Source organism: Entamoeba histolytica, genomic scaffold (genome assembly GCF_000208925.1).
Source record: "Entamoeba histolytica HM-1:IMSS scf_1104750519159 genomic scaffold, whole genome shotgun sequence".
In the NCBI taxonomy this organism is placed as follows: Eukaryota; Evosea; order Mastigamoebida; family Endamoebidae; genus Entamoeba; species Entamoeba histolytica.
The window spans coordinates 308-24,389 of record NW_001915030.1 but is presented as its reverse complement, the minus strand read 5'-3'; the positions used below and the strand labels follow the sequence as shown (position 1 = coordinate 24,389).

The following is a 24,082-nucleotide window of genomic DNA, read 5'->3' as shown; positions in this document are numbered from 1 at the left end:
TTGACAGGAATGAAACTTTACTTTAAAATACCAAAACTGAAAGATAAACTCTATAGTTTATACCGTTAATGAGTAGTCAAAACCTAATTATTAAACATTATTAATGAATAATTATCTTTTTTATTTTATTTGAAGAAAGGAATATTAAAGTCTTCAGTATTTCATTTTTGTTATTCTTTTTAATAGAATTAAAAAAATTCTTCTGTCAATTTATTATCCTTTATTTCTATTGGAGGATTTATACTAAAAACAATTATGTTAGAAGATAATTTTCTAAATATATAATAAATTTATTTTTTTGAGTAATTAAATAAAAGAGTGAAGACATTAGTTGTAGAAATATAATACTTAAATGATTAAAGACTTCAATTTAATAATTCTTCCTTTTTTATTTTATCAATTACACAATAATGTAATTCAATTATCAAAAAAAAGAAAACAAATAATCTTTCTCTTTCAACCTTTTTTTTCTAAATATTATCTTCATTTCTCAATTTAATAATGTAATGATTCCACTTTTTAATTAAGAATAAAGAATCATTAGAAACTGAATGAGTCTTGATGACTTAGTTAGTAAATTCTAAAATTGATTTTTAACACAACTCTAAAAACAACAACACCTTATCATAATTATTCTTTTTTGAATTATTAGAAATAATTGTCTTTTGTTCAAAGAATTTTAAATTAACAATAAGGTTTTATGATATTATCATTATTTTTATTTTTATAATGACACAACTTTGATAAGTCATTCTAATTTTTTTTTCTAGAGTTTTTTGATATTTTCAGGTGAGTATATTCGTATTAAGAATGATCTATAATTATTTCAATTTATTTATTTTCAATAAAACTATTCATAAGATTCTTTAAGAAGTTTTCTTCAGTCTATTTGATGAAAATTTTTATCGAAACAATATATTATACTGAAAATGGCTCAAACATTATTTTTAAATAAAAAATATTTAATTCATAAATGAATTAAATATTGTTATTCAAGTCTTGATGAAAGCCAATCAAGACCTTCATAAAGACCATCCCCATTTGTTGCACATGATGTTTGACAATACCATTCTCTATCTTTTATTGATGATAACATTAAACCTTTTACAATTTCACTAACACTCTTAGCATGAGGAAGGTCATGTTTATTGGCAAAAATGAGTAAAGGAACTCCTTTCAAATAGTCATCATTAAGAACATTGAATAAAACAACTCTTGCTTCATCTAAACGTTCACTATCATCATTAGAATCAACAACAAAAATTATAGCATTTGTACCAGAGTAATAGTATCTCCATAAAGGTCTTAATTTATTTTGTCCTCCAATATCCCAAACATTAAAATGAAGATTCTTATAATCAATAGTCTCTAGATTAAATCCAATAGTTGGTATTGTTGTAACAACATCACCAATCTTTAATTTATAAAGAATTGTAGTTTTTCCAGCTGCATCTAATCCAATCATAAGGATTCTTGTTTCTTTTTTAACACTAAGTATTTTAGACAACCAATTTCCCATTGTTTAATTAATGGTTTATGAATTGCAACTACTTCTTTAAATATAATTGAATTAGTCATTCATCAGAACAAAATTTCTGTCATAAGTCTTAACCAAAACATTTCTTCTGTTTGATTTTTCTTTTCAAATGAAAATTTTTTGAATGATTTAAATAAAATACGTTATATATTACAAAAAATTAAAAGGAAAAAGAATTTAGTTTAACAAAAAAAACCCTAAACATCGACAAAACCAGAAATAATAAACATGACAAATATCCCATGGGAACAAAATCCTTTTTTTGCAACAGAAGTACCAGAAAATGGAAATGAGTTGTTTGATGCATTGGCAGCATTAAAATATGAAGGAACACCAGATGAACAAGCAACTAATTTCAGAGAACAAGGAAATGAATGTTTTAAAGTTGGTAAGATCAAAGACGCTTTTGAATATTATACTGAGGGTATTCAAGCAAAACCAACAGACTTAAATTTGCTTGCAGCCTTATATTCTAATAGGGCTGCATGTCAAATTAAAATGGAAAATTTTGGTAGGGCATATGATGATTGTACTGAGTCGTTAAAATGTGTTCCAAATAATGTTAAATGTTACTATAGAATGGCAACAGCTAAATTAAGACTTCATAAGTATGATGATGCTTTAGTTTGTATTGACCTTGGACTTAACCTTAAGAAAAATGATCCAGAATTTATTAAATTAAGAGATTTTTGTATTGAAATGAAAAAACGAATGACTATCACGGAAGAACCTAAAAATTATGAAAAGTTTTTACGTAAAAAGGGTATTGTTCAACGTGATTTTGATTTAATGACTGATATGGGTATGTATGTTCCATTAAACATTAATATAGATAAAGATTCAGACGTTTTATTATTCCCTGTGATTGTATTATATCCTGAAAGTAATCAAAGTGATTGTCTTCGTGATTGTACTCCTGACACACAATTAGAAGACATCTTATTTACTTTAATGGCTGATGGTCTACCTTGGGATAAAGCTCATAGATACAATATTAAAAATTGTATAGTTAAAGTTCATGACAAAGAAACTGATGAACAAGTTGTTGTATTAAAACAAATGAAATTGATGAACCTCCTTCGTAATTATTCTTTCCTATACAAATCTGCAGCCTTTTTATATGTGTATCCTGCTAAATGAATTTTTTAAAGTATCTTAAATTTTATTTTATCTTTGAGGTAATAAAGTCAATTGATAGTATGAAAGATAATAATTTTTAATAAAATTATTTTGTATTAAAAAAGAATAAAAAAGATTAAAAACAACAAATCAGATTTAAAGAAATATTTTGTTATATATATTAAAAAAAGGTGTTATTCTATAAAAGAATAATAAAAAAGTTAAATAGAATAATAAATAATGAGCAAGAAAAACAACCCTATAATCTGAAATTGATTGATTAGCTCGTAATGGCTGTCAGAGTAACATACGTCAGAAAACACTCATACAATACCAAATCTAATGGAATCAGAATTGTTAAAACTGCTGGAGGAAAGATGACTGTTCAACACAGACAAAAAATTTCTAATGGAGTTAAGTGTGGTGATTGTGGATGTGTTCTTGCTGGTATAAGACACATTAGACCACATCAATATGGATGGTTAGGAAAAAGCAAAAGAACTGTTACTCGTGCATATGGAGGAGTTAGATGCCATAAATGTGTCCAAAAGAAAATCCTCAGAGCTTTTCTTATTAATGAACATAACTTAATTAAATTAGCAGCTGCTAAAAGTAATTTAGAAAACAAACAAAATGTTAAAGAAGATAAGAAGAAAGCTACTAAGACTATCAAGAAAGCTGATAAGAAAAATCAAAAGAAATAAATTGAGTTGTTTCTGATTGTTGTTAGTTTATTTAATAATTTAATGAAAGTTTTATTTGATTTGTTAATTAAATATTTTATTAAACATTCAAAAAGAATAAAGAATAAATTATTATTCTATTAGAAGAAGTTCTATTCAAAGAAATATCAAACTTTTCATTTATAAAAATGAATTCAATTAGCTAATGTAAGAAAAATTACTTACTTGGCAACTCCTCCTTTCTTTTGTGGTTTATATTTCTTTGCTTCTTCAAGTTCTCTTGCTAACCACCAAAGAGCACCAGCTGGGGATTCTCCATCTCCTCCACTCTTTTGTGCTTTTCTAACTGATGCTTCAGCAGTTAAAAGTGCTCTATTCAATTCAGTTTTATCACCAGAAAGAAGTTGTTGAAGTTCATTATTAGCTCTCATAGCAGCAACACCAGTTCCTTGAGCAGCTTTCTTCTCTAAATCTTTCTTTTTATCTTCAATCTTTTGAATTTCATTTTGTACATCTTCCATTGCTTTTTGTGCTTTTATAAGAGCCTCATTAGTTCCTTGAGGTCTAGCCATTAACTCCTTAATGGTTTGATTATATTTGTATAAAAGAAATTCAATGAATGCAATTTTCTTAAACTTTGGATCTGAAACATTAAGTTTTTGTCTCATCTCTTGGACTGAGAATGGAATTCCTTCTTTTTCAAAGAATCTATGTGCTCCAAATTCATCAAGTTTACTTCCATTTGCTCCATTTTCTACATCAAGTTCAGTAACAAGGAAATATAATCTCCAAATATTTTCTGCATCTTTTCCAGCTTCAGCCCAGAAAGCATTAAGGAAGAAAATAGCTTGATCCTTATAATTTTTATTAGTGACGTCTTTAAATTCCATTTCTAATGAATAAAAATTTTGATCTGTTATTCTTCTTTTTAAGCCAACTTGTTACTCGTTTATCATTAGTTAATTATTTAATATAATATTTTTTATTATTTATTTTAATATCTTTTTTTTTTATCGTTGAATCTAAAAGTTAGTAACTGGTTTATATTTTGACGGCGATCTTAAAAAAATTTAGTTTTGGGATAAAAAAATATCATTTAAGATATAAATTATCTATATTTGGAGCATACGTTAAGGAAGGATGATTTTGTCTTAAATAACAGTTTTTAATAGAAGTTGGAAAGTTGATAGTGTGAAGATTAGAATATCCAATGTAAAGGTCAGTTATGTTACTTTCAGAAATGTCTAATAATGAAACTATGGTACAATATTCCATCTCAAAACGAGTTAACGTTTTTGGTATTTGTATATTTTTAAAAGAAGATGAAACAATGATAAGGTCTTTTAAACAAATGAATTGAGAAATATCAATTTCATTCATATTTCCAAATTCTAATGATTCTATTAGTTGGGGGTTTTGAAAATGATAAAAATGGTCATCATAAACCATTACTTTTGTAAGTTTAGTTGTAAGATCATTAAAGTTATTATTAGTTAATATCAATGACTCTGTTTCAAATCTTTTTAATGAAGATGGAAGAATTAATTCATTTGTTTTACATTCAAATAAAGATAAAAATGTTAATTGAGGTAATAAGTTAATATTTAAAGGAAGAACTGATTTTATTACATGTAATTCATTAATTGAAGTTGGTAAATTAGATAATACAAATAGATGATTATAAAGATAGAATTTATTAATTTGAATAGAATTAATATTAATAATATTATTAATATTAATTTGTTGTGAGTTAATAAACATTGAATTTATAATATGAGGTAATTCTATTTTCTTTGAGATGATGTTTATATCTAATATATCAAGTTTTCTTAAATAATTTAAATTTGTAGAAAGTTTTTCAATAGACAATTCTTTTAAATAATTAGAAAATTGATATTTTCCTGTTACATTAGTACATGTAATATTTTCACAATATAACATTGATTCATTATATTCATTATCTGATTTAATAATAGTTTCTTTAGGAAGATATAATAAAGAATTTTTATTATAATTTTCCAGTATTTTTATATTTGTATTAAATTCATTATTATTAAAACAACCTTCTTCAGTTTGTATTGTACATTTAGAATATGGAAATAATTTAATAATATTATTAATTTGTTTATTTGTTATTATAATAATTGTATTAATATTTTTTGGTATAGAATAAATAATTTGATATATTGAATGAATTGAAAATTCAATAAATGTTATTTTTAACCATGAAATATTGAAATGACTGAAATTTAAATATTCATTTTTATTAAGAATAATATCTAATTTTCTAATATTTTTAATTGGAATGTATTTTAAATTTTCATATTTACAATGGTGAATTTTAAAATAATATTGTTTTAATTCTGAATATTTTTCTCTTATTTCTTTTATAAATTTTCCATCACATTCAATTGTTTCTAACTTCGGAAATATTTCAATTTGTTTAAATAATAAATTCTTTGTATTAATATATCTTCCTTTTGGAATAAGTAATGATTTATCCTCACATTTATATCGTATCAATGGATTGATTCTTGTTGAATCTATTGCTTCTTTACACTTTTTATTACATAATAAAAATGTTATAATATCATTAAATTTTTCAAAATATTGTAAAACATTCATTAAATAAACCATTTCAAGTTGTGTTTTCATTTGAATATTTAATTAAAAATAAAATTACAGAATTTTGTATTAATTTTTTTCTTTTCTAAAAAATTAATTTTTTATAAATTCCAATAGTCCAAATTAAAATATTTAATTTACTTAAAAACAACAAAAAATCATTCATTTATTAAAATATTAACAGATTCTGCAATAATTTTCATTTTAATATCATTAGAATTTTGAAAAGCATAAATAAGTAATTTAACAATTTGAGTATCAATTGGAGTTCTATAATTTGTTCTAGCGATAGAAGTCATCCAGTCTAAAGTATTTTTGATAGATTGTTCCATTTTTTGAATGATTGAATTAGAAGAATAAAAGTCAGGAAGGTCATTATAATAATCAATAAGAGGAGCATCTTTAACTCTAAGAACTCTTTCACCATCTTCATTCACTTTTAAAGAGCTAAAAAGAAATGATGTATTATTTGGAACAATTTCATAAACAAATTGAATTGGAGGGAGTAATGAAGGTAATTGAATAGGAATTGATTCTTGACAATAAAATTGTTGACCTGGTAGTGATAATATAAGATTTGCATCACATTTTTCATATTGTTTTGTAGTATAATTATAAGAATAATACATTCTTTTCTTTAAAGTGGCAACTGATAAATATTGAAGATATTTTGGATAAATTATATTATTATTAAAGAATGGTTCAAACAAGGGATAAAAAGAAGCAATTAATAATGGAATATTTTCATTTGATGGTTCAATTGAATATTCACCAAATCCTGCATTAATAAGACCAATACAAGTAGATAAAATAGAATAAGAACCATAAGTTAAATATTCATCAACAATAGGATAAATTGATTTAATAACATTCATTACTTCTGTGTCTTGTGAACCTGCCATTACAATACTTAAAGAAAGAAGAATAATTTTTTGATATCTATCGAAATGAGGAATATTTAAATGAGCTTCTTTGTTTTTACTTGATATTGCACAGTTTAAATTAGATGTTAATTTATTTAAAAAATGAATAAATAGTTGTTTTATTGGTTTACTTAATGTACCTGCATATCTTAATGAAATAGCATAACAACATGCAGAAACAATAGCAAATTTTGCATTCATTAATTCAAAGACAGAAAATTTTTTACTTTTAAGGTTTTGAGGAATATTTGAATAAATCCATTCTTCTGAAGGTAAAATAGAATCAAACTTAATTAGACAAATTGATAAAATTCGTATAAAAATATCATCTGGTCTTGAATTTGCTATTGCTTGTAATGATTCATCAATAGTAAGTAATTGAATAATATCTTTATTATATGTATTGAAATAAGAAAGACTTAAACAAATACAAGAAGAAGGTATTCCAACTAAAGTACTAACTCTATTATTGTAATTACAATTTTCATTGAAACTTTCTTGATATTGAATTGGATTACAATATTGTTGTAATGTAGAACAATATGTTCCAAAAAGTAATCGTTTCATTATTTCAATTTGATTAAAATCTAATCCTTTTGTAAAATGAAGACATCCAAGTGCAAAACATGAAGACCAAATATGATGAAATCCAATAGTATTTGTTGGTAAAGGAGAACATAAATGTGAAAGAATAATATTATCTTTATCTTTTGAAGGATTAGATTGTGAATTAAAAGCCAATGTAATTAATGCAAGACTTTGACTCTCTAATGAAGGAGATCCAATAGATGAAGTGTTAAGCATAATTTGACTAATTTCATCTATAATAGGATTATTTGTTAATCTAAATTGAATGATTAATCCTAATAAAACAGCAGCATCAATACGTTGGTCTTGCATAGTTAATGTTTTAAAAAGAAAATCTTTTTCAAGTGGCATAAATCCCCCACGAAGACATTTACCAAAGAATTTACCAACAGAAATAGGATCTAATTCCAAATGATTATCAATATCTATTGTACTTGATCCACATAATCCAAAAGTGATAGCATTAGTAAATTCAATAATATCTTTTGTTTGAGTAGAAAGAGTATAAGGAATTGGAATAGAATTATTCGTTCCTTCTATAACAATGTCATCTTCATCCATTTCAATTTGGTTAAAATATAATAAATTTCTACAAGATGGAAGAGAAATTTTTTTATCAATTAAAGAAATTAACTCAAAACTACATTCTTCTATATTATCACCATTAACATCAATTCTTTTACTTACATCAAGAAGATCTAAAACTTCTTTGAGACTTTCTTTTTTGGGTAAAGGTAAAACAGGTAATTCATTTTTCATTAAATCAAATCTTTTTAAGTAAGTTAAAATAGTATCATTAAACTTCATTTCTGGTTCTTTTGTTGTTGAAGTAAGAAAAGGAAGAAGAAAATGAAATATTGGACTTAATAAATGATTGATAGCATTATTAGTTTCACATACTAAATTGTCTAAAGGAACATTAACTAAACTATTTAATTTATTTTCTATATTTTGATCAACAAGTTGATAAAATTGTTTAATGATGTTATTATGAATTTCATTTCCACCAACTGACTGAATAACATTTTCTAATAGAGATTTAATATTGTTTTGGTTCATTTGATTTTTTTTTTTTTATGTTTAATTTAAAGTTCTTTTAAAAGAAGAAAATAAAAAGGAATGGATTTAAATTAAATTAAATGTAGAGAAAGATAATATTCTTCTCTATTGATTAATTTCACCATATAAATGTCTAGCAAAGATAACAGCTTCAATAGCAGTTTCTTGTTGAATAGAGAATTGGTAAGGTGTTTTAGTTCCAACGACAGTAATTTTTCTCGTATCAATGTTAAATCCAGATAATGATGATTGTAATTTTGTTTTAATGATAATATGAGGTTTAAAAATATTTTGCATATCAGAAATAAATGAAGGTTTTCTTATTCGAAGATATTCAGTAGCTTCTTCATTAATTTCAGCAGTGAATTGGAATGCAATAATTGCTCTATTATTTTCATCAAATTTAATAATTTTAGTAAGTAAATGATCATTTATTTTTTCTGGTTGAGTAAACATTTGATTTGCTGGTGAATAATTAGTAATACTATCTAACTTAACTCCATATAATGGAATTTCTATAGAAACAACATCATATTTAAGTCTAGTAAATACTGGATCGACATCAATTATAATTTGAATTTTAAATACAGAATGATCATAATCAATAATATAAGATGCAGTAAATAATTGTTGAATAGTTTTAGTATTAGATATAGATAATTCAGGATTAACATTATAATAACATAAATTAAATGGATAATTTGGTGGAGAAATTTTAATGTCAGTAGCAAAATTTTCTATTGTTGAAGTTGGAATAGCAGAATAATATAATGATAAATTTTGTATAACTTGATCTAAATTCACATTTCCTTCTTTACCAATACAAAATCCTAATGACATTTCAGGTGCTCCTTGAAGATTTAATTCTGCTTGAACAACTCCTTTAAATCCAATGATAGACAAATTTCCATCTTGAGTATTTTCTTCGTTAGAATATAATAAAAGTTCTGAAATATTAAATCTTCTATTAATACTAGAATTATTTTTATTTGTTTTTTTCGTTTTATCTTCTAATTTAATTAATGATTTAATCCATTCACTATCTAAACTTTCTATTGGAGTACCATATGGACAACATATTTGTAATTTTCTTGCAAGTTCATAATTTAATGCTTGATTGTATTCTTCTTTTGTTCTTTTCTTTTCACTATCAAAAAACTTTCCACATAATTTTTCTATACCTTCTAAAAAGCTTATTCCCATTAATATATTCTTTTGTTTGATATAATGTCTTTGTTCTGAAGGTGATAATACAGCTGGAATAGTAATAAAAAATGTTGAATTGTTTTTAACTGAATAAACACAAGAAATTGGATCTTTTCCTAAAAAGGAAAGTGTAAAAATCATTGGTGCATCAGGAGAAATAATTACTGTATCTTCTGTTTTAACTTCATGTGATATATGTGTAGAAAATTCAATAGCTTGTTTAAGATAATCACACATCTCATTGTCTTTTGGAAGATTACTATATCTCTCTTGTTGTAAACTTTTTAATCTTTGATTAACTGTTGGAAATTGTTTTGAAAAGATAACAGAATAATCATAAAATTCACTTTGTGATGTTGACGTTTCAACTCGATCGATAAAGTCACTACGTTTCCTTTGAATAATCCAAATCCCTCTAAAAGATATCATTTCGTTATAATAAATAACCAATTTCTTAGTTCCTTCTTTTTATTTTTCTCTATTTTAATAACCATATTCTAACTATAACTAAACTATAATTAAATTAACAACAGAAAGAATGTGAGTGACAAAAATTGGTATGAAAAGACATTAATAACCTTCTAATTCTTCAGTTGGTTGTGAAGAATTCTCTTGAACTAACACTTCAGTACTTTCAAGTACAGTTGTTAGTTTATCAATTTCTTGTTGAAGTTCTGTAATTTCAGCAAGTAATTCTGCTTTTTGTGTAGAAAGAGATGATATGATACTGTCTAAGTCTAAAAGTCTATGAGGTTTCATTTTTATATCAAAAGACTGAAGTGTTGAATCAATAGAAAGACTTGAATCATATGAAAATGAAAAAGAAGGAAAAGATGTGTTGTCATCAATATTTAATATTGAATGTCTTCTACTTTTTTGATAAGGAGTTAATTCTTCATCTGATAAGTATGGAGACACAGAACATGATTGATAAATAAGATCTGACTTTAATAATGGTTCATTGTTATGTGGAGACAATGAAGGTGATACTGAGTATTGAAAGGATTTTCTCTGAAGATTTTGAGGAGAAGTGATTGGAGATTTTAGAAATGCCATTGAATAACGATTTGAACTAGATGGTTTTACAGTTTCTTGAATAGTATCACTTGTAAATACCTCACTATTTGAAGAAGAAAGTTTCTTCTTTTTTAATGATTTTGTTTGAGAAGAAATTGTTGTTGAAGTAATAGGTAAAGCTATTGATTGAACTTTTATTGGTAATGAACCACGATGACGTAATTCTGGAGTGATTAAATTGTCATAAGACATTGTTCCTGTACTTGGAATTGGATGTAACATGTATTGTTGTTGTTTTATTTTATCATTAGGAGTAGTTTTTTGTATTGATTTAGGTGAAGAGATTTCAATTATTGGAGATTGCTTCCTTTCTAAATAAAGAGTTGGGACACTACGAGATAAAGACTTTGGACGAGAAGGTAAAGGATGTGAAGATTTAAATATATCATTTTCTGTTGCACCAAATTTTTTTTTCTAAATGAGATGAGGAAAGAATATAAAAAGAAAGAAGAGAAGACAAACAAGAAAACTGATGAAATAAACGGGAATTTTAATTGGTAATTTTTTAAATAGAATATAATGATTTAAACAAGCCATAGCAATGAAAAATTCAATAATATTAAGTTGTGAGTCTCGATCTATATCAGAAAGTTTCATAAGTTCATCAATATTAATGACACCATTGAGTTGAATAACAATTTCAAATAACTGATTTTCTAAATAAAATGAACTTAATGTTTAAGAGATGAAAGAAGATTAAAATAACGATGAAGTATTATATTTCCTGAAAAGAAACAAACTTGATACTTTTGGATTATCTGGAGTTACAAATTGATTAAAAGATTGAAGTGTTTGATTAATTTTTGATGAGTTAAGGAGAAATGGACATTGAATATTTGGTGATGGATAGGGTGGAGTTGAGTTTGTTAATAAAGTCTTATCAACCTGAATTCCCTTTTGTGCAAATGAAACATATTTCAATGCAGTCACAAATTGAGGTATTTCCATTGGTTTTTTTGGTGGAACAGATAATGTCCAAATGATAGCCAATGTGTTTTGAGGGAGGTGAGTGTATTGGAAGAATTGTTGAGCATCATCCATACCTATTTTACCATCTCCATCAAAATCAGCAATTTTAAATAAGAAATCAACATCCAAAGATGGAGTAAATAAATGGTTCATTAATATAGAGTTAAAAAGGAATGAATTGGAAAGTTCAGAACAAAAACAATTAAAATTTTTAGAAAAAAAAAAACATAAAACAAAGAATCTAAAAAGTATATTATAAAGACTATGTTACAATTCATTACAAATTTATATTATAAATATATTGGAAGAAACACTGAATATTATGATTGGTTTTTAATTAATATTATATTACATCCTCAAAATGTATATGAAAGTTGTAAATATCAACATAGTTTAACACAACAATGGAATAGAAGGGATCATGCAATTACAAAAATTGTAACTTTATTTAATATTATTTTATCATTTATTTTCTCTATAACATTTGTTTCACTCAGATGGATTATTCCTTATATTCTTTTTGATGTTATTATTCCAATGATTATTGGTATTATAATAGCTGTTATTCTGTTCTATTTATGTAAAAGTTCTTTTACAACGGGGGATTCATTTACTGTACGATATTCTTATGACATTCATATTAATGCATATTTCTGTTATTTATTAGTATCACATGTTGTTATATTTATATTATCACCTTTTCTTTTTAAACCAACATTATCAGCAACATTATTTAGTAATATAATTACTTGTTTATCTATTATTTATTATATTTATATCACTTATTTAGGATATGCAATTTTACCATTTATTTATCTTCCAAAGAAAGTTTATATTATTCCAATGTTAGCAGTAAGTGTTTTATTCATTTTATTTACTTTCCTTAATTTAAATGTTGCTCTTCTTCTTCTCTAATTCATTGTTTTGTCTGTTTCTCTTTCTTTTTTATCTTCTTACAAAAGAAACAATCCTCTCAATTTTGATTTGTCTTTTTCTCATCTTGAAAATACTGGACTTTTTAAGTTATTTTATGATAAGAATTGACGAAGACTGTAAGCTCAAAGGTATTTACAAAATAGCTGCCTTACTTCCTTCATTAAAAAATTCTCATGTCGTCATTAAACAACAAACTCTTCCTTACACTTCAATCCCTTCAATAGAAATAAATTCTGAATTATCTGCTTTGCAAAACCTTCCTAGTGATATTTTTTATAATCCAAGTTCAACAACACAAAAGACATCTGAAGACTTCACTATTTTCCAAGACATTGAGCAAGAAAATGACATTGATGAATATCGTGTTGATGCAATTAAAGAAATGTTAACAAAAGAATTTGGACAAGTTTGTTTTTGTAGTTTTTAATAAATGTTAAATAATTCATAGCATAGGCTATAATTGAACAAAACTTTGAAAAAAATCATCTTGCTGGTGTTCAATCAGTTTTAGAATTTGCTAAACGTAAACAATCAAATTTATTAGATTTACCTACTGCTTCTCTCAAATCTAAAACATTTTTGAGAATTGTAGATGAAAGTTTATACACCGAATTAATGCAACAATCAGATGTATTATTAAATTCATTATCAACAGTTGATGCTCTTGAAACTCAATACAGAAATATTGCAGACCAATTAACAGAAATTACTACCTATTTCTATCAAATCAAAACTACTTTAGAATCATATACTTCAAAATCATCTCTTTCATTCTTACGATATAGAAATTTATGTAGTGTTCAACATTTGTTAGAACAAATTCACTCATGTTCTAATTTACTCGAAGACGCAAATAATACAATTGAAATTGACCCAATTCAAGCTATTGATATGATTGATCGTGCGTTAAATGGATTAAATAAATTATCTACTATCCAATGTTCTCAACAACTTATTGTTAAAGCAAATGAAACCAAAAAAATTATTACAGATAAAATTATAGAGAAAAAGAAAGATATTTATGAAATATTAAATAAAATAAATTATCAAGCATCAACAATATATGAATTTAATGAACAAAGTTGGATGAATGAATTTGATCAAGAAAGAAAAACATTTACTGACATTATAGTTGGTTTTGAAAAAATTGGTAAATTAGATTTTCTTATTGAGAATGTAAAGAATATGATTTATCGTGCATTTATTAGTCTTCCATACAAAACATTCCCAAAATATCAATGTTTGTTTTCTTTTGTTTCATTGTTTTATTATTCTATTCTTTAATTTTTATAAAATAATAAAACATAATCACCATTAGTAAATTTGTTTGATGAAGGAAATGGAAATTTAAAAGAATATAAATTCTATGTTGATAAACTAAAAGAACTTTCGTTTAATGAATTTGAAGGATATGTTAAGAATGTAATGAATAAAATTACTCGACTTGGGTGTTTAGTTGTAATCTTTCAAATGTCAATTCAACTTGAATTAGAACAAAATCAAACTCCTCAAAAAAGTTTAATTGATAAAGTAAATAAAATGATGACTGTAGTCAGAGATTCAATCAGAAAAACAACTAGAATAATCATAGAAAAAGGAAATTATGAAAGAGTTTCTGTAGAAGAAATTGTTATGTTTGGTAATATGATAAAAGACTTTTTACATTCACTTCATGTTGTTCATAAAAAGAAATTTAATTCTCTTGAAAGTATTCATCAAATCTATTTAAATGGTTTCTTTAATAATCTTCACAAGAATAATATGAATAAACTTCAAAAAATCATTGACTTTGATGATTTAAATATCATAGAAGTAGAAGATGAGATTTTTAGAATTATTAATACTATTGTAACACAAATTATTATTCCACCATTAACATGTTCTCTTGGAGAAAAAGATGAACAAGGTAAAACAAAGATTATTGTCATTAATAATGAAACTTACTTTATGACAAATACAATGAGCATTTTATTACCAACATTGGAAAGATATAGAGAAATTATTATCAAATTTCCTTTGTTAGGAGAATGTGCTTTAAGTAGTGCAAAAGATATGTTAATATTGTATAATAATTCTATGAGAAGATTGATACTAGGAAAAGAACTCATTCAAAAAGGAGTTGTTCAACGCATTGGAGCAACAATGTTTACAACAACTCACCAAACATTATTATTACTTTCATTAATAACACCTTATCTTCATCATTACCTTTCACCAAATGTTATTATTTCTGGAAGAATTCTTGATGGAATTGAAGACTTAATGAAAGCACAATGTACTGATATAAGAAATGCATTAACTATTATTGTCAGAAATAGAGTAGCTTATTATCTTCAAGTTCTAGAACAAAGTAAATCAACAGCACAAAATGTTTCTGCAACCCCACAAAAATTCACTATTTTTAGTAGAAATAAACAACTTAATACTCCAGCTCCAGTGACTAGTCCTTCACAATTCAATGCTCTTGATCTAAAGAAGTTACTTAACAAAATTATGGGAGAGATAGTTGCTTTAAATACATTACTTAAAAAAAATCTCAGAAGCATTGATTATAAATATTGTTTGTTTGAAGAGTCAAGACATCTTAACTTGTTAAGAGAGGAATTTGACAAACGGTCCACAGAAGATAATTTGAAAAACCAAGTCAGTAATGATCTTCACCAAATTTCTGTTGCTATTCATGAAGGTTTAAAGAACAATACAACACTCAATCTTGATAGAACAGAAACACCACTTATTATGAATGAAGAAAAATGTAACACAGACAGTGATGGTGATTTAGAAATATTCAGAAAAAGTTTAGATCTTTCTAGAGAACCAAATCAACAAGAAGTTCCTTTAACTAGACAAAGTTTTGATATTAATAGAACCCAATCTACAAAGATCATTACATCTCCTCAGAGTGTTGATAATTGATCATTTATCTTTTTTCTATTTTTAATTTATTAAAAATTAGTTTATTTCTAATTCTATTTGTATAGTAAATTATGTCAAGTTCTTTAAAAGAATTTATACCTTACATTTGTCAAGAAAATAAACTAATACTATTGATAAATTTAATTTAACAAAAGTATTATCATGAGGAACAAACAGATTTGTATAAAATAATTATTGGTTAATAACTTTTTTATCAGAATAATTTCATTGAAAGAATTTTTTTCTTGACTAACTCACATTACTTCCTGTTGTTAAATAAAATATTTTTCAAAAGAAGAATAAACATTTAAACATAAACTATTCAGTCTATTTCTTCTAATTTATTTTCTTTAAGTAATATTTTTGATACGAAAAGAATAATTTTAGTTTTAATAGTATCTTTAAATCCTTAAAACGATACGACATGTATAACTGTATTATTGTTTTTTATTTTTTTTTTCTTTTAATACTGGAGATATCTTAAAAAATTTCTTACTGATAATTCATACATATGAATTATCCTTTATAACTATAACTATTTATGAATAGGACTAATGAAAATAAAATAAATGATTAATGTTTGTAAAACGTTGTATTAATTCAGTTTCTGTTGTGAAATAATAATTGAAGTTATAAAAACAATTAGACGATTGAAAAGTATGTGTCGTTTTAAAAGAAATAATACCATTTTATAAAATATATAATAATTAACACAAATCTTTTAAAAATAATAATTTTTTTTGTTTAGATATTTAGAGTGTATTAAGACAATAAACAATAAAATGAACAAGAAGAGCATAGTTTTAAAGAACAAAAATTAATTTAACTTTGTTTTAGTGATTTGAAGTCCAACATCAACAACTCTATTAGTGCACAAGGAATCAACTCCAATTGAATACTCTTTCTTTGCAATTTCTAAATCATCATTTTCATCTCCATAAGTAATAACAATAAGCCCTTTTTCATGTGCAAATTCTACAAGTTGTGGTTCTTTAAGTACAGCCTTTGCGTTACAAACTATACCCATAATTTGATGTCTAAGAGCAAAATTAATTGCATTGATTAATGAATGTCTTCTTGTATCAACAATGCGATTATCAAACATCCCTTCGGTTAAGAAAAGAATAGGATATTTCATCTGTTTTTTATTTAACAAAACAACAGTATCAGGGTCAAATGAAGAGAAAAATATTTTTCTATTCTTTCCATATGTAAAAATATCTTGAAGAATTCTATTTAAATATTCATTTCGTTCCATATAACCAAGAATTCTTCCTTCTTCTGGACAGTTCCAATACTTAATTTCAATGTCAAACCCTATTTCTTCAGGAATCATTTGAAGTAATTCAGCTAGAGTTGGGAAATTAGACTGAAACTCTGATACTTTTCTACTACTTTTCTCTGATTTAATCATTCCCTCTTCATCAAATTCTTTAAACTCATAAATGGAAGAATTTGGATCAACTTGAAGTAATTGAGCAACAGCTAATTCTAATTCATCTTGTTTTTTTAAACGATCAACAAAAGTAGAGTCATCAACTGAAATTGGGTGTGTTGTTGATGTGTGAAGAGAAATTTTATGGCTTTTTAAGAAATTTTCATAATAATTATGATCAAGTACAATTGGTTGTAATTTTCTAATTTGTTCATACGTTAATTTGTTAACTGGAACTCTAATCACTTGGGGATGTCCTAGAAAATCTGTAGTTTTTAATTGAAGCCAAAAGTCGTGATGAATTATAGGAATCTTATCCAGAGTTAGTTGAACATCGAATTCAACAAAGTCAGTATGATGTCTAGAAGAAGTAAAAAATGCATTTAAAGTATTTTCAATAACAACAGAATTTTTTATAATATTTCTGTTTGTAGCACCAAATCCTCTATGACCAATGATCTTATTCTTTAAGTCTATGTGAATAGGTTTGTCAATCTCATTTTTAAAAGCATTAAACAAAATATATCCAACTTCTAATTTTCCTACCTTTTTTCCTTCAAACACAATGGGTCTAAATAAATGTCCGTAGTTGACAAACTCTTCAGTAATAAAGACAACACTCCCAATAAGGACTTTTTCTTTTGTTGTTAATAATTTAATCTCAAGATTAAAATCTGTCTTTTCATTTGCCCGAACTTGAATATGATTTCTTTCATTATTCACACACCCTTTCTCAGAAAGAACTTCTATTTCAAAAGGCTCTTTGGTATTGTCTAACTGAATATTTGAATATCCAGATTCAGTAACATCCCCAAACCAAAGTCGTAATTCCCATCCTTTTAGTAAACATGGTGACCAATCACTCATAACCTGTGAATAAATTATATAATTCTGATTTGTTTCAGCTTTTTAAGTTTAAGCGCCATACAAATAAAAAAGATGTTATTCGAAATTGGTAGATGCTTTTTTTCTCATCCATAACTTTTTCTGGACGTTTCTTCACACCGAGAAGTGTGTTACTCAAAAAACTTTTGTTTTTGTATTTCTTTCAAAAGTAATTTAATAAATTTATTATTAATCATACACAGAATTAGTCCATTAGTTAATTGTTTATAGTTCATCCCTCTTCTTCTTATCCCCTTATTTTTGTATGAAGCCTGGTTTCCCTACGCCTTTAATTTTGGTTTGTCTAACTGGGTTTGTAAATAGTTTCCATTCCTGCTCTGTTTCACCAACCAAGTTCAGATATACAAAACTAATTTGTTTTTAATTAAGTTATATAAAACAAAATTGTATTTTTAAGTAAATGTTATTGTATTAAGACTTTTTAATTTTATGATAAAAAGACAAACAAAAAATGAAATTATAATGAGATAGTTAAAAGTAATAAAAATATAAGAGTTGATTTTTGTTTGATGAACAAAAAACCGAAAAAAACAAGAAAAAGGGTTTTTGTTAACACAAAAAAGAAGAATGAAATTCTTAAAATATTTTTTTTTTGTGGGAAAGATTTTTGAGTTGAAAGAAATCTTATATTTTCAATTGAAATGGAAGCTTTCAAAATTAACGCTGCTGCAGTGACTCGTGATTATATTGTTAATCCTGTACTTGGTTTGTTTTTTTTTTCAAGTTAAGAAGAAGTTGTAATAATAAGCACAATTTGTTATTTACAAAATGAAATAAATAATACTACTCCTACTTTGTTATAAAAAAGAAATACAAACAATAAAAGATATTAATATGTAGATTATAGAACAGTAACTAGTGTTAATGGACCATTAGTTATTCTTGATAACATTAAAGGACCAAAGTATAGTGAAATTGTAAATATTAAATTAGGAGATGGAAGTATTCGTAAAGGACAAGTGTTAGAAGTTACTGGGAATAAAGCTGTTGTACAAGTGTTTGAAGGAACTTCAGGTATTGATGCACGTTATACAAGATGTGAATTTACAGGGGATGTTTTGACAATTCCAGTTTCAGAAGATATGCTTGGTAGAGTTTTCAATGGATCTGGTAAACCAGTTGATAAAGGACCTAATGTTATTGCAGAAGATTATCTTGACATTAATGGACAACCAATCAACCCAGCAAATAGAGTATATCCAGAAGAAATGATTCAAACAGGTATTTCTGCAATTGATGTTATGAATTCTATTGCCAGAGGACAAAAAATACCAATTTTCTCAGCTGCTGGATTACCACATAATGAAATTGCAGCTCAAATTTGTAGACAAGCAGGTCTTGTTAAACACAAAGGACTTGGTGTTGTTGATAATCATGAAGATAATTTTGCTATTGTTTTTGCAGCTATGGGTGTCAATATGGAAACAGCACGATTCTTTAGACAAGACTTCGAAGAAAATGGTTCTATGGAAAGAGTTACATTATTCTTAAATCTTGCCAATCATCCAACTATTGAAAGAATTGTTACACCTCGTCTTGCATTAACCACTGCAGAGTATTTTGCTTATACCTGTGATATGCATGTTCTTGTTATTTTAACTGATATGTCATCCTATGCTGATGCACTTCGTGAAGTTTCAGCTGCTAGAGAAGAAGTTCCAGGTCGTAGAGGATATCCAGGTTACATGTATACAGATCTTGCATCGATTTATGAAAGAGCAGGTCGTGTTAATGGACGAGTTGGATCTATTACCCAAATCCCAATTTTAACTATGCCAAATGATGATATTACTCATCCAATTCCAGATCTTACTGGTTATATTACTGAAGGACAAATTTATGTTGATAGAAATATGCATAATAGACAAATTTATCCACCAATTAATGTCTTACCATCATTAAGTAGATTAATGAAGTCAGCTATTGGAGAAGGTATGACTCGTGAAGATCATTCAGAAGTATCAAATCAGTTATATGCTAATTATGCTATTGGTAAAGACGCACAATCAATTAAAGCAGTAGTTGGTGAAGAAGCACTTTCAATGGAAGATAAATTAGCATTAGAGTTTCTTGATAAATTTGAACAAAAGTTTATTTCACAAGACTATTATGAATCACGTGATATTTTCCAATCACTTGATCTTGCATGGTCATTATTAAGAACTTTCCCACGTGATATGTTGAAAAGAATTTCAAATGAAACTTTAGATAAATATTATGATCCAAATCCTGATGAAAGAATAGACGACAAAGAAGGAACCTTATAATAATACATAAAAAGGCTATTTAATTGAAAAGAAAAATTAATTTACAATATGATTTTCAAGTATTTCATAATTTCTTAAATAATTGAAATAAAAAAGTCTTTAATTAAATATAAATAGAATAATTTTCTCTTATTTTGAGAAAATCAATCCATTCATTGTCATCAATTATTTCAATTGATTATGTTAAATTATGATAGAATCAATGTCCAATGATTTTTATCATGTTTAGAATTAAAATTTGTTGTTTTTTTTTTATCTTGTTTCTTTTTATGTCTTAATTACTCTAATGTTCTTTGTATTATTTATAATGTTTATTGAAGTTATTCATATGACTATTCTATCATTGTATTGTCTCATCTTTTATTGTACTTTTTCTTCATTCTTTTCTTATTTTCTTATTAACATTTTATTATATCATATTTAGAGAATCATATCATCTTCATTTGTTATTCTATTTATTATTTATTGTTGCTTTATGTTTATTTCTTCTTTGTTTGTCTATTTTTTATTCATGTATTTTCTTCATTTTATTATTCTTTCTTCTTATCGTTGTTATGTATTTATTGTCACTGTATTTTCTGTTTCTCTGTTTCTTTCTTTATTATTTTCTTTGTATTGTTGTTGTGTTGATATTAATTGTATTATTCTTCTTGTTGTATGTTATTTCTTTTTCTGTTTGTTCTTGTTGTGACTTTCATCTCATCATTATTTTGTGTTTGTTTTATCTCTTCATTTCTTCTTTATAGCTAAGAAAAAAAAAACGAATAATATAAAAAAGGAAGGGAAAGAAAGATATAAAAGAATAAAATGAAAGTATGAAGTAGAAAAATGAAGAAAGAATAAAAGTAAGAAGTAGAAGAAGATAAAAAGAAAGAAGATAAAGAGTAATAAAAGAAAAGAGATAATAAAAGAAGAAAAGAAGAAATAAAAAGTGTATTTTTATTGTAAAAATTAGAAATATTCAATAAAAAGTGTCTAATTTAATGATGTAAAATAATTAGTATTGTTTTATTGTTGAAAATATTTTACTCTTTTTTATGTTTATTATTTATATGTATAATTTCATTATGATGTTTATTATATATTCAATAATATGTGTTATGTTATTATAACATATAATAAGTGATAAAATATAAATGAAAATGATATGAATATATGATATAGAATAAAGAAAAAACAAAAGAATAATAAGAATAAATGATAAATAAAATGAGAAATGATAATAAATGATATAATAATAAAATCAAAGTATAAAAGATAAAATTAATATTAATATAAAACAAAAGAGAATAAATATAAAATGAAAATAGATATAAATGATAATAATATAAAAATGATAAAGATGAATAAACAAATACATCTAAATAGAAAAGAATAACAATAAGAAAATCTAAATAATATAAACATTAAAAAAATTAAAATAAGAATAATATAATAATATATAGATAATAAGAATACAATGATATACATATTATAAACAGAGAAATAAATATAAAAATACGATAGATAAATAACATATAAATAAAAGAATAAAAAATAATTAATTATGATTAATCAAATCATTTATTTCATTAATATTTCATACAAGTTGAATATAAATGATTATAAAATATAAACATAAATATTTATATATTCTGTATTTATCATACTTTTATTTATTTTATTATTATTTATTTTAGGAGCAAAATATAATAAATGGAAAATTCTATGGATGCAAATTATTTTGCATCTTTTTTCTTTTTTGTAAATTATTTAGATGCATTTTTTCTTTGCTAATTTTCGTACCCCATAATAGTTATTCATTATATTTATAACCGATGAATATCTTCAATCTAGTCATTATACTTTCAATAATGTCAATGATGACTCCATCTACATTAAAATACTTTAATGATTCAATTACCCATTCGTGGTTTACTGTGTCATATGCTTTCTTGATGTCATAATATGACTCATCATATTTTGGGTATTTCTCTTCTTTCTGCTGCTTCATCATATAACTATTAATTATTCATTCTTTAGCAGCTAAAGATTGTAATTTACATCCCAGTTGGTTGCTACTAATTTTAAATGATTCATTATTCATGTTAAGTCTTCTGTGAATCTTTTCTTTTAATATTGATGTAAATACTTTCATAATTACATTTATACAACTGATAGGACAATAATTAGTGACATCATTCCTATCTCCTCCTTTGTGGATTAATAAAGTTCTTCCACTTATCATGTCTAATGGGATGTATTGATTGAAGTTCAACCATTCATTAAAGATATTGAGAATGATTTCTCTTGATGATGACATCCTTTTCCAATAATACCCATATATAGTGTCTATTCATGGTGTTTTCCAGTTACTAATAACAAATGAAGAAAATAAAAATGAAAGAATAATTCTTTGTTGTACTTTCAAATAAATATTAATAAATTAATGAAATGAATAATAATGAGAATAATGTAATTTAAACAAAATGAAATAAAAAGAATGATAAATAATCAATGTTTCAATGAATAAAATATTATTTAACATTCATATTTCATAAATTAATTAATTATTTAATTTATTATTCATACTCTTTAAAATAATATTCATATAAAACATAAAATATTATATTTTATATTAAATTATTCAAAATAAATTTAAATAAAAATTCATTTAATTTATTTAATATTTTTAAATTATTTCATCAAACATACAGTAGAAATACAATCATATAATCTTTCTAATGATGTTCAATCATTATACATATTTATTATCTTTTTAATTATTTCTTCTTTATGATGAATAGTACTGATAAAATATTTTCTAGTTCTTCATGTTCAATAAATTCAATATCTTCTTTTATAAACATAAATATTTTGGTAATTTTGTTTTCTATTTATTTCATTGTTTTATTTCTTTCTTATTCTTCTTGTTGATTTTTTAAAAAGAATAAATTATTTAATTTCAGTTCTTTCAATTTCCAAATCACAATAATTAATTTCTTCTATATATTTCATTCTTGTATTTCTTTATTTTTATTTATTTGGTTATTCCTTTTCTTGTTTATTGTTTTATTCTTTTCTATCTTTTTCTTCAGTAATACTCTGATAATCAATATCTCTTTTTGCACTTCTTCTACATTAATTAGTGTTAATAATATTATCCATATCAATATCATTAAAATTTCATTTTCTGATTATGTATTATCATAACAAGATAAACCCTTTGATTCATCAAATTACATTAAAAATGAATATTTTTCGGTTATTCCATTAAAAACTTCCAATAATTGTTGTTGATATCTATTTTGTTTACTTCTTTTCTTCATGAACTTCTTTATGGATATAGCAACAACATTTGATCAACACGATACAAACATATCTCTAAATGTCTAATATTGGAAAATATTCTGTATTATTTTATCCATTGTTTTATTATCTTATGAAAACCTTGGTTGAAATTCAAAACAATATTAATTATTTAAATTTCTTTTTATTCTTTTTTAATATAATTAACACTATTTATTCATATACATTCTTCTGTGTCTTGTAACACAGATATAATAATAAATATATCTCATTTATCACTTTCTCATTATATTCATTTTGTTTATTTAGTTTCTGATTTTGCGGTATTATTTTCTTTAAAAACATTCTTCTTCATTTTGAATTTACAAAATGTACTTTTCATTACTTGTATTTCAAATGATAAATAATTTAATTTATTTAATATTTATTGATTGTTGTTAGTTGATAGTCGTTTTAAATAACAACTAAACATGTCAATTATTTATTTATCAATTTGAAGAATGTTATTTATTTATTGTTAAAAAACATTTCATTTTCATTTGAAATAA

The 24,082-nt window shown here is 24.6% G+C and overlaps 12 protein-coding genes across 12 annotated transcripts, besides 1 other annotated feature; 5 read left to right on the top strand and 7 right to left on the bottom strand.

Annotated features, from left to right (window-relative positions):
• Positions 1-988: 988 nt before the first annotated feature.
• Positions 989-1,519, bottom strand: EHI_189960 (ADP-ribosylation factor, putative; the record flags this gene model as incomplete). The annotated part of the gene is made up of 1 exon (XM_647238.1): positions 989-1,519. One exon carries the CDS (start codon positions 1,517-1,519, stop codon positions 989-991), a length of 531 nt encoding a protein of 176 aa, XP_652330.1.
• A 246-nt stretch (positions 1,520-1,765) lies between these two features.
• EHI_189950 (co-chaperone protein, putative) lies at positions 1,766-2,677 on the top strand (the record flags this gene model as incomplete). The annotated part of the gene is made up of 1 exon (XM_647237.1): positions 1,766-2,677. One exon carries the CDS (start codon positions 1,766-1,768, stop codon positions 2,675-2,677), a length of 912 nt encoding a protein of 303 aa, XP_652329.1.
• Positions 2,678-2,946: 269 nt separating this feature from the next.
• Positions 2,947-3,363, top strand: EHI_189940 (60S ribosomal protein L34, putative; the record flags this gene model as incomplete). The annotated part of the gene is made up of 1 exon (XM_647236.2): positions 2,947-3,363. The coding sequence occupies one exon, from the start codon at positions 2,947-2,949 to the stop codon at positions 3,358-3,360; it is 414 nt and encodes a 137-aa protein (XP_652328.1). The 3' UTR covers positions 3,361-3,363.
• Positions 3,364-3,450: 87 nt separating this feature from the next.
• Positions 3,451-4,229, bottom strand: EHI_189930 (uncharacterized protein; the record flags this gene model as incomplete). The annotated part of the gene is made up of 1 exon (XM_647235.2): positions 3,451-4,229. One exon carries the CDS (start codon positions 4,227-4,229, stop codon positions 3,561-3,563), a length of 669 nt encoding a protein of 222 aa, XP_652327.1. The 3' UTR covers positions 3,451-3,560.
• Positions 4,230-4,431: 202 nt separating this feature from the next.
• On the bottom strand, positions 4,432-5,994 carry EHI_189920 (uncharacterized protein; the record flags this gene model as incomplete). Its single annotated transcript, XM_647234.1, has 1 exon — positions 4,432-5,994. One exon carries the CDS (start codon positions 5,992-5,994, stop codon positions 4,432-4,434), a length of 1,563 nt encoding a protein of 520 aa, XP_652326.1.
• A 128-nt stretch (positions 5,995-6,122) lies between these two features.
• EHI_189910 (meiotic check point regulator, putative) lies at positions 6,123-8,534 on the bottom strand (the record flags this gene model as incomplete). Its single annotated transcript, XM_643374.2, has 1 exon — positions 6,123-8,534. One exon carries the CDS (start codon positions 8,532-8,534, stop codon positions 6,123-6,125), a length of 2,412 nt encoding a protein of 803 aa, XP_648466.1.
• Positions 8,535-8,639: 105 nt separating this feature from the next.
• Positions 8,640-10,169, bottom strand: EHI_189900 (uncharacterized protein; the record flags this gene model as incomplete). Its single annotated transcript, XM_647231.1, has 1 exon — positions 8,640-10,169. The coding sequence occupies one exon, from the start codon at positions 10,167-10,169 to the stop codon at positions 8,640-8,642; it is 1,530 nt and encodes a 509-aa protein (XP_652323.1).
• A 141-nt stretch (positions 10,170-10,310) lies between these two features.
• On the bottom strand, positions 10,311-11,939 carry EHI_189890 (uncharacterized protein; the record flags this gene model as incomplete). The annotated part of the gene is made up of 3 exons (XM_647230.2): positions 10,311-11,231; positions 11,280-11,473; positions 11,558-11,939. The coding sequence occupies 3 exons, from the start codon at positions 11,937-11,939 to the stop codon at positions 10,311-10,313; spliced, it is 1,497 nt and encodes a 498-aa protein (XP_652322.2).
• A 111-nt stretch (positions 11,940-12,050) lies between these two features.
• EHI_189880 (uncharacterized protein) lies at positions 12,051-12,701 on the top strand (the record flags this gene model as incomplete). Its single annotated transcript, XM_647229.1, has 1 exon — positions 12,051-12,701. The coding sequence occupies one exon, from the start codon at positions 12,051-12,053 to the stop codon at positions 12,699-12,701; it is 651 nt and encodes a 216-aa protein (XP_652321.1).
• Positions 12,702-12,816: 115 nt separating this feature from the next.
• Positions 12,817-15,638, top strand: EHI_189870 (uncharacterized protein; the record flags this gene model as incomplete). Its single annotated transcript, XM_647251.1, has 3 exons — positions 12,817-13,128; positions 13,176-13,962; positions 14,041-15,638. 3 exons carry the CDS (start codon positions 12,817-12,819, stop codon positions 15,636-15,638), a joined length of 2,697 nt encoding a protein of 898 aa, XP_652343.1.
• Positions 15,639-16,455: 817 nt separating this feature from the next.
• On the bottom strand, positions 16,456-17,940 carry EHI_189860 (glycerophosphoryl diester phosphodiesterase, putative; the record flags this gene model as incomplete). The annotated part of the gene is made up of 1 exon (XM_647250.1): positions 16,456-17,940. One exon carries the CDS (start codon positions 17,938-17,940, stop codon positions 16,456-16,458), a length of 1,485 nt encoding a protein of 494 aa, XP_652342.1.
• Positions 17,941-18,620: 680 nt separating this feature from the next.
• On the top strand, positions 18,621-20,246 carry EHI_189850 (V-type ATPase, B subunit, putative; the record flags this gene model as incomplete). The annotated part of the gene is made up of 2 exons (XM_650942.1): positions 18,621-18,684; positions 18,820-20,246. 2 exons carry the CDS (start codon positions 18,621-18,623, stop codon positions 20,244-20,246), a joined length of 1,491 nt encoding a protein of 496 aa, XP_656034.1.
• A 1,792-nt stretch (positions 20,247-22,038) lies between these two features.
• Positions 22,039-22,602: a repeat region.
• Positions 22,603-24,082: the final 1,480 nt, after the last annotated feature.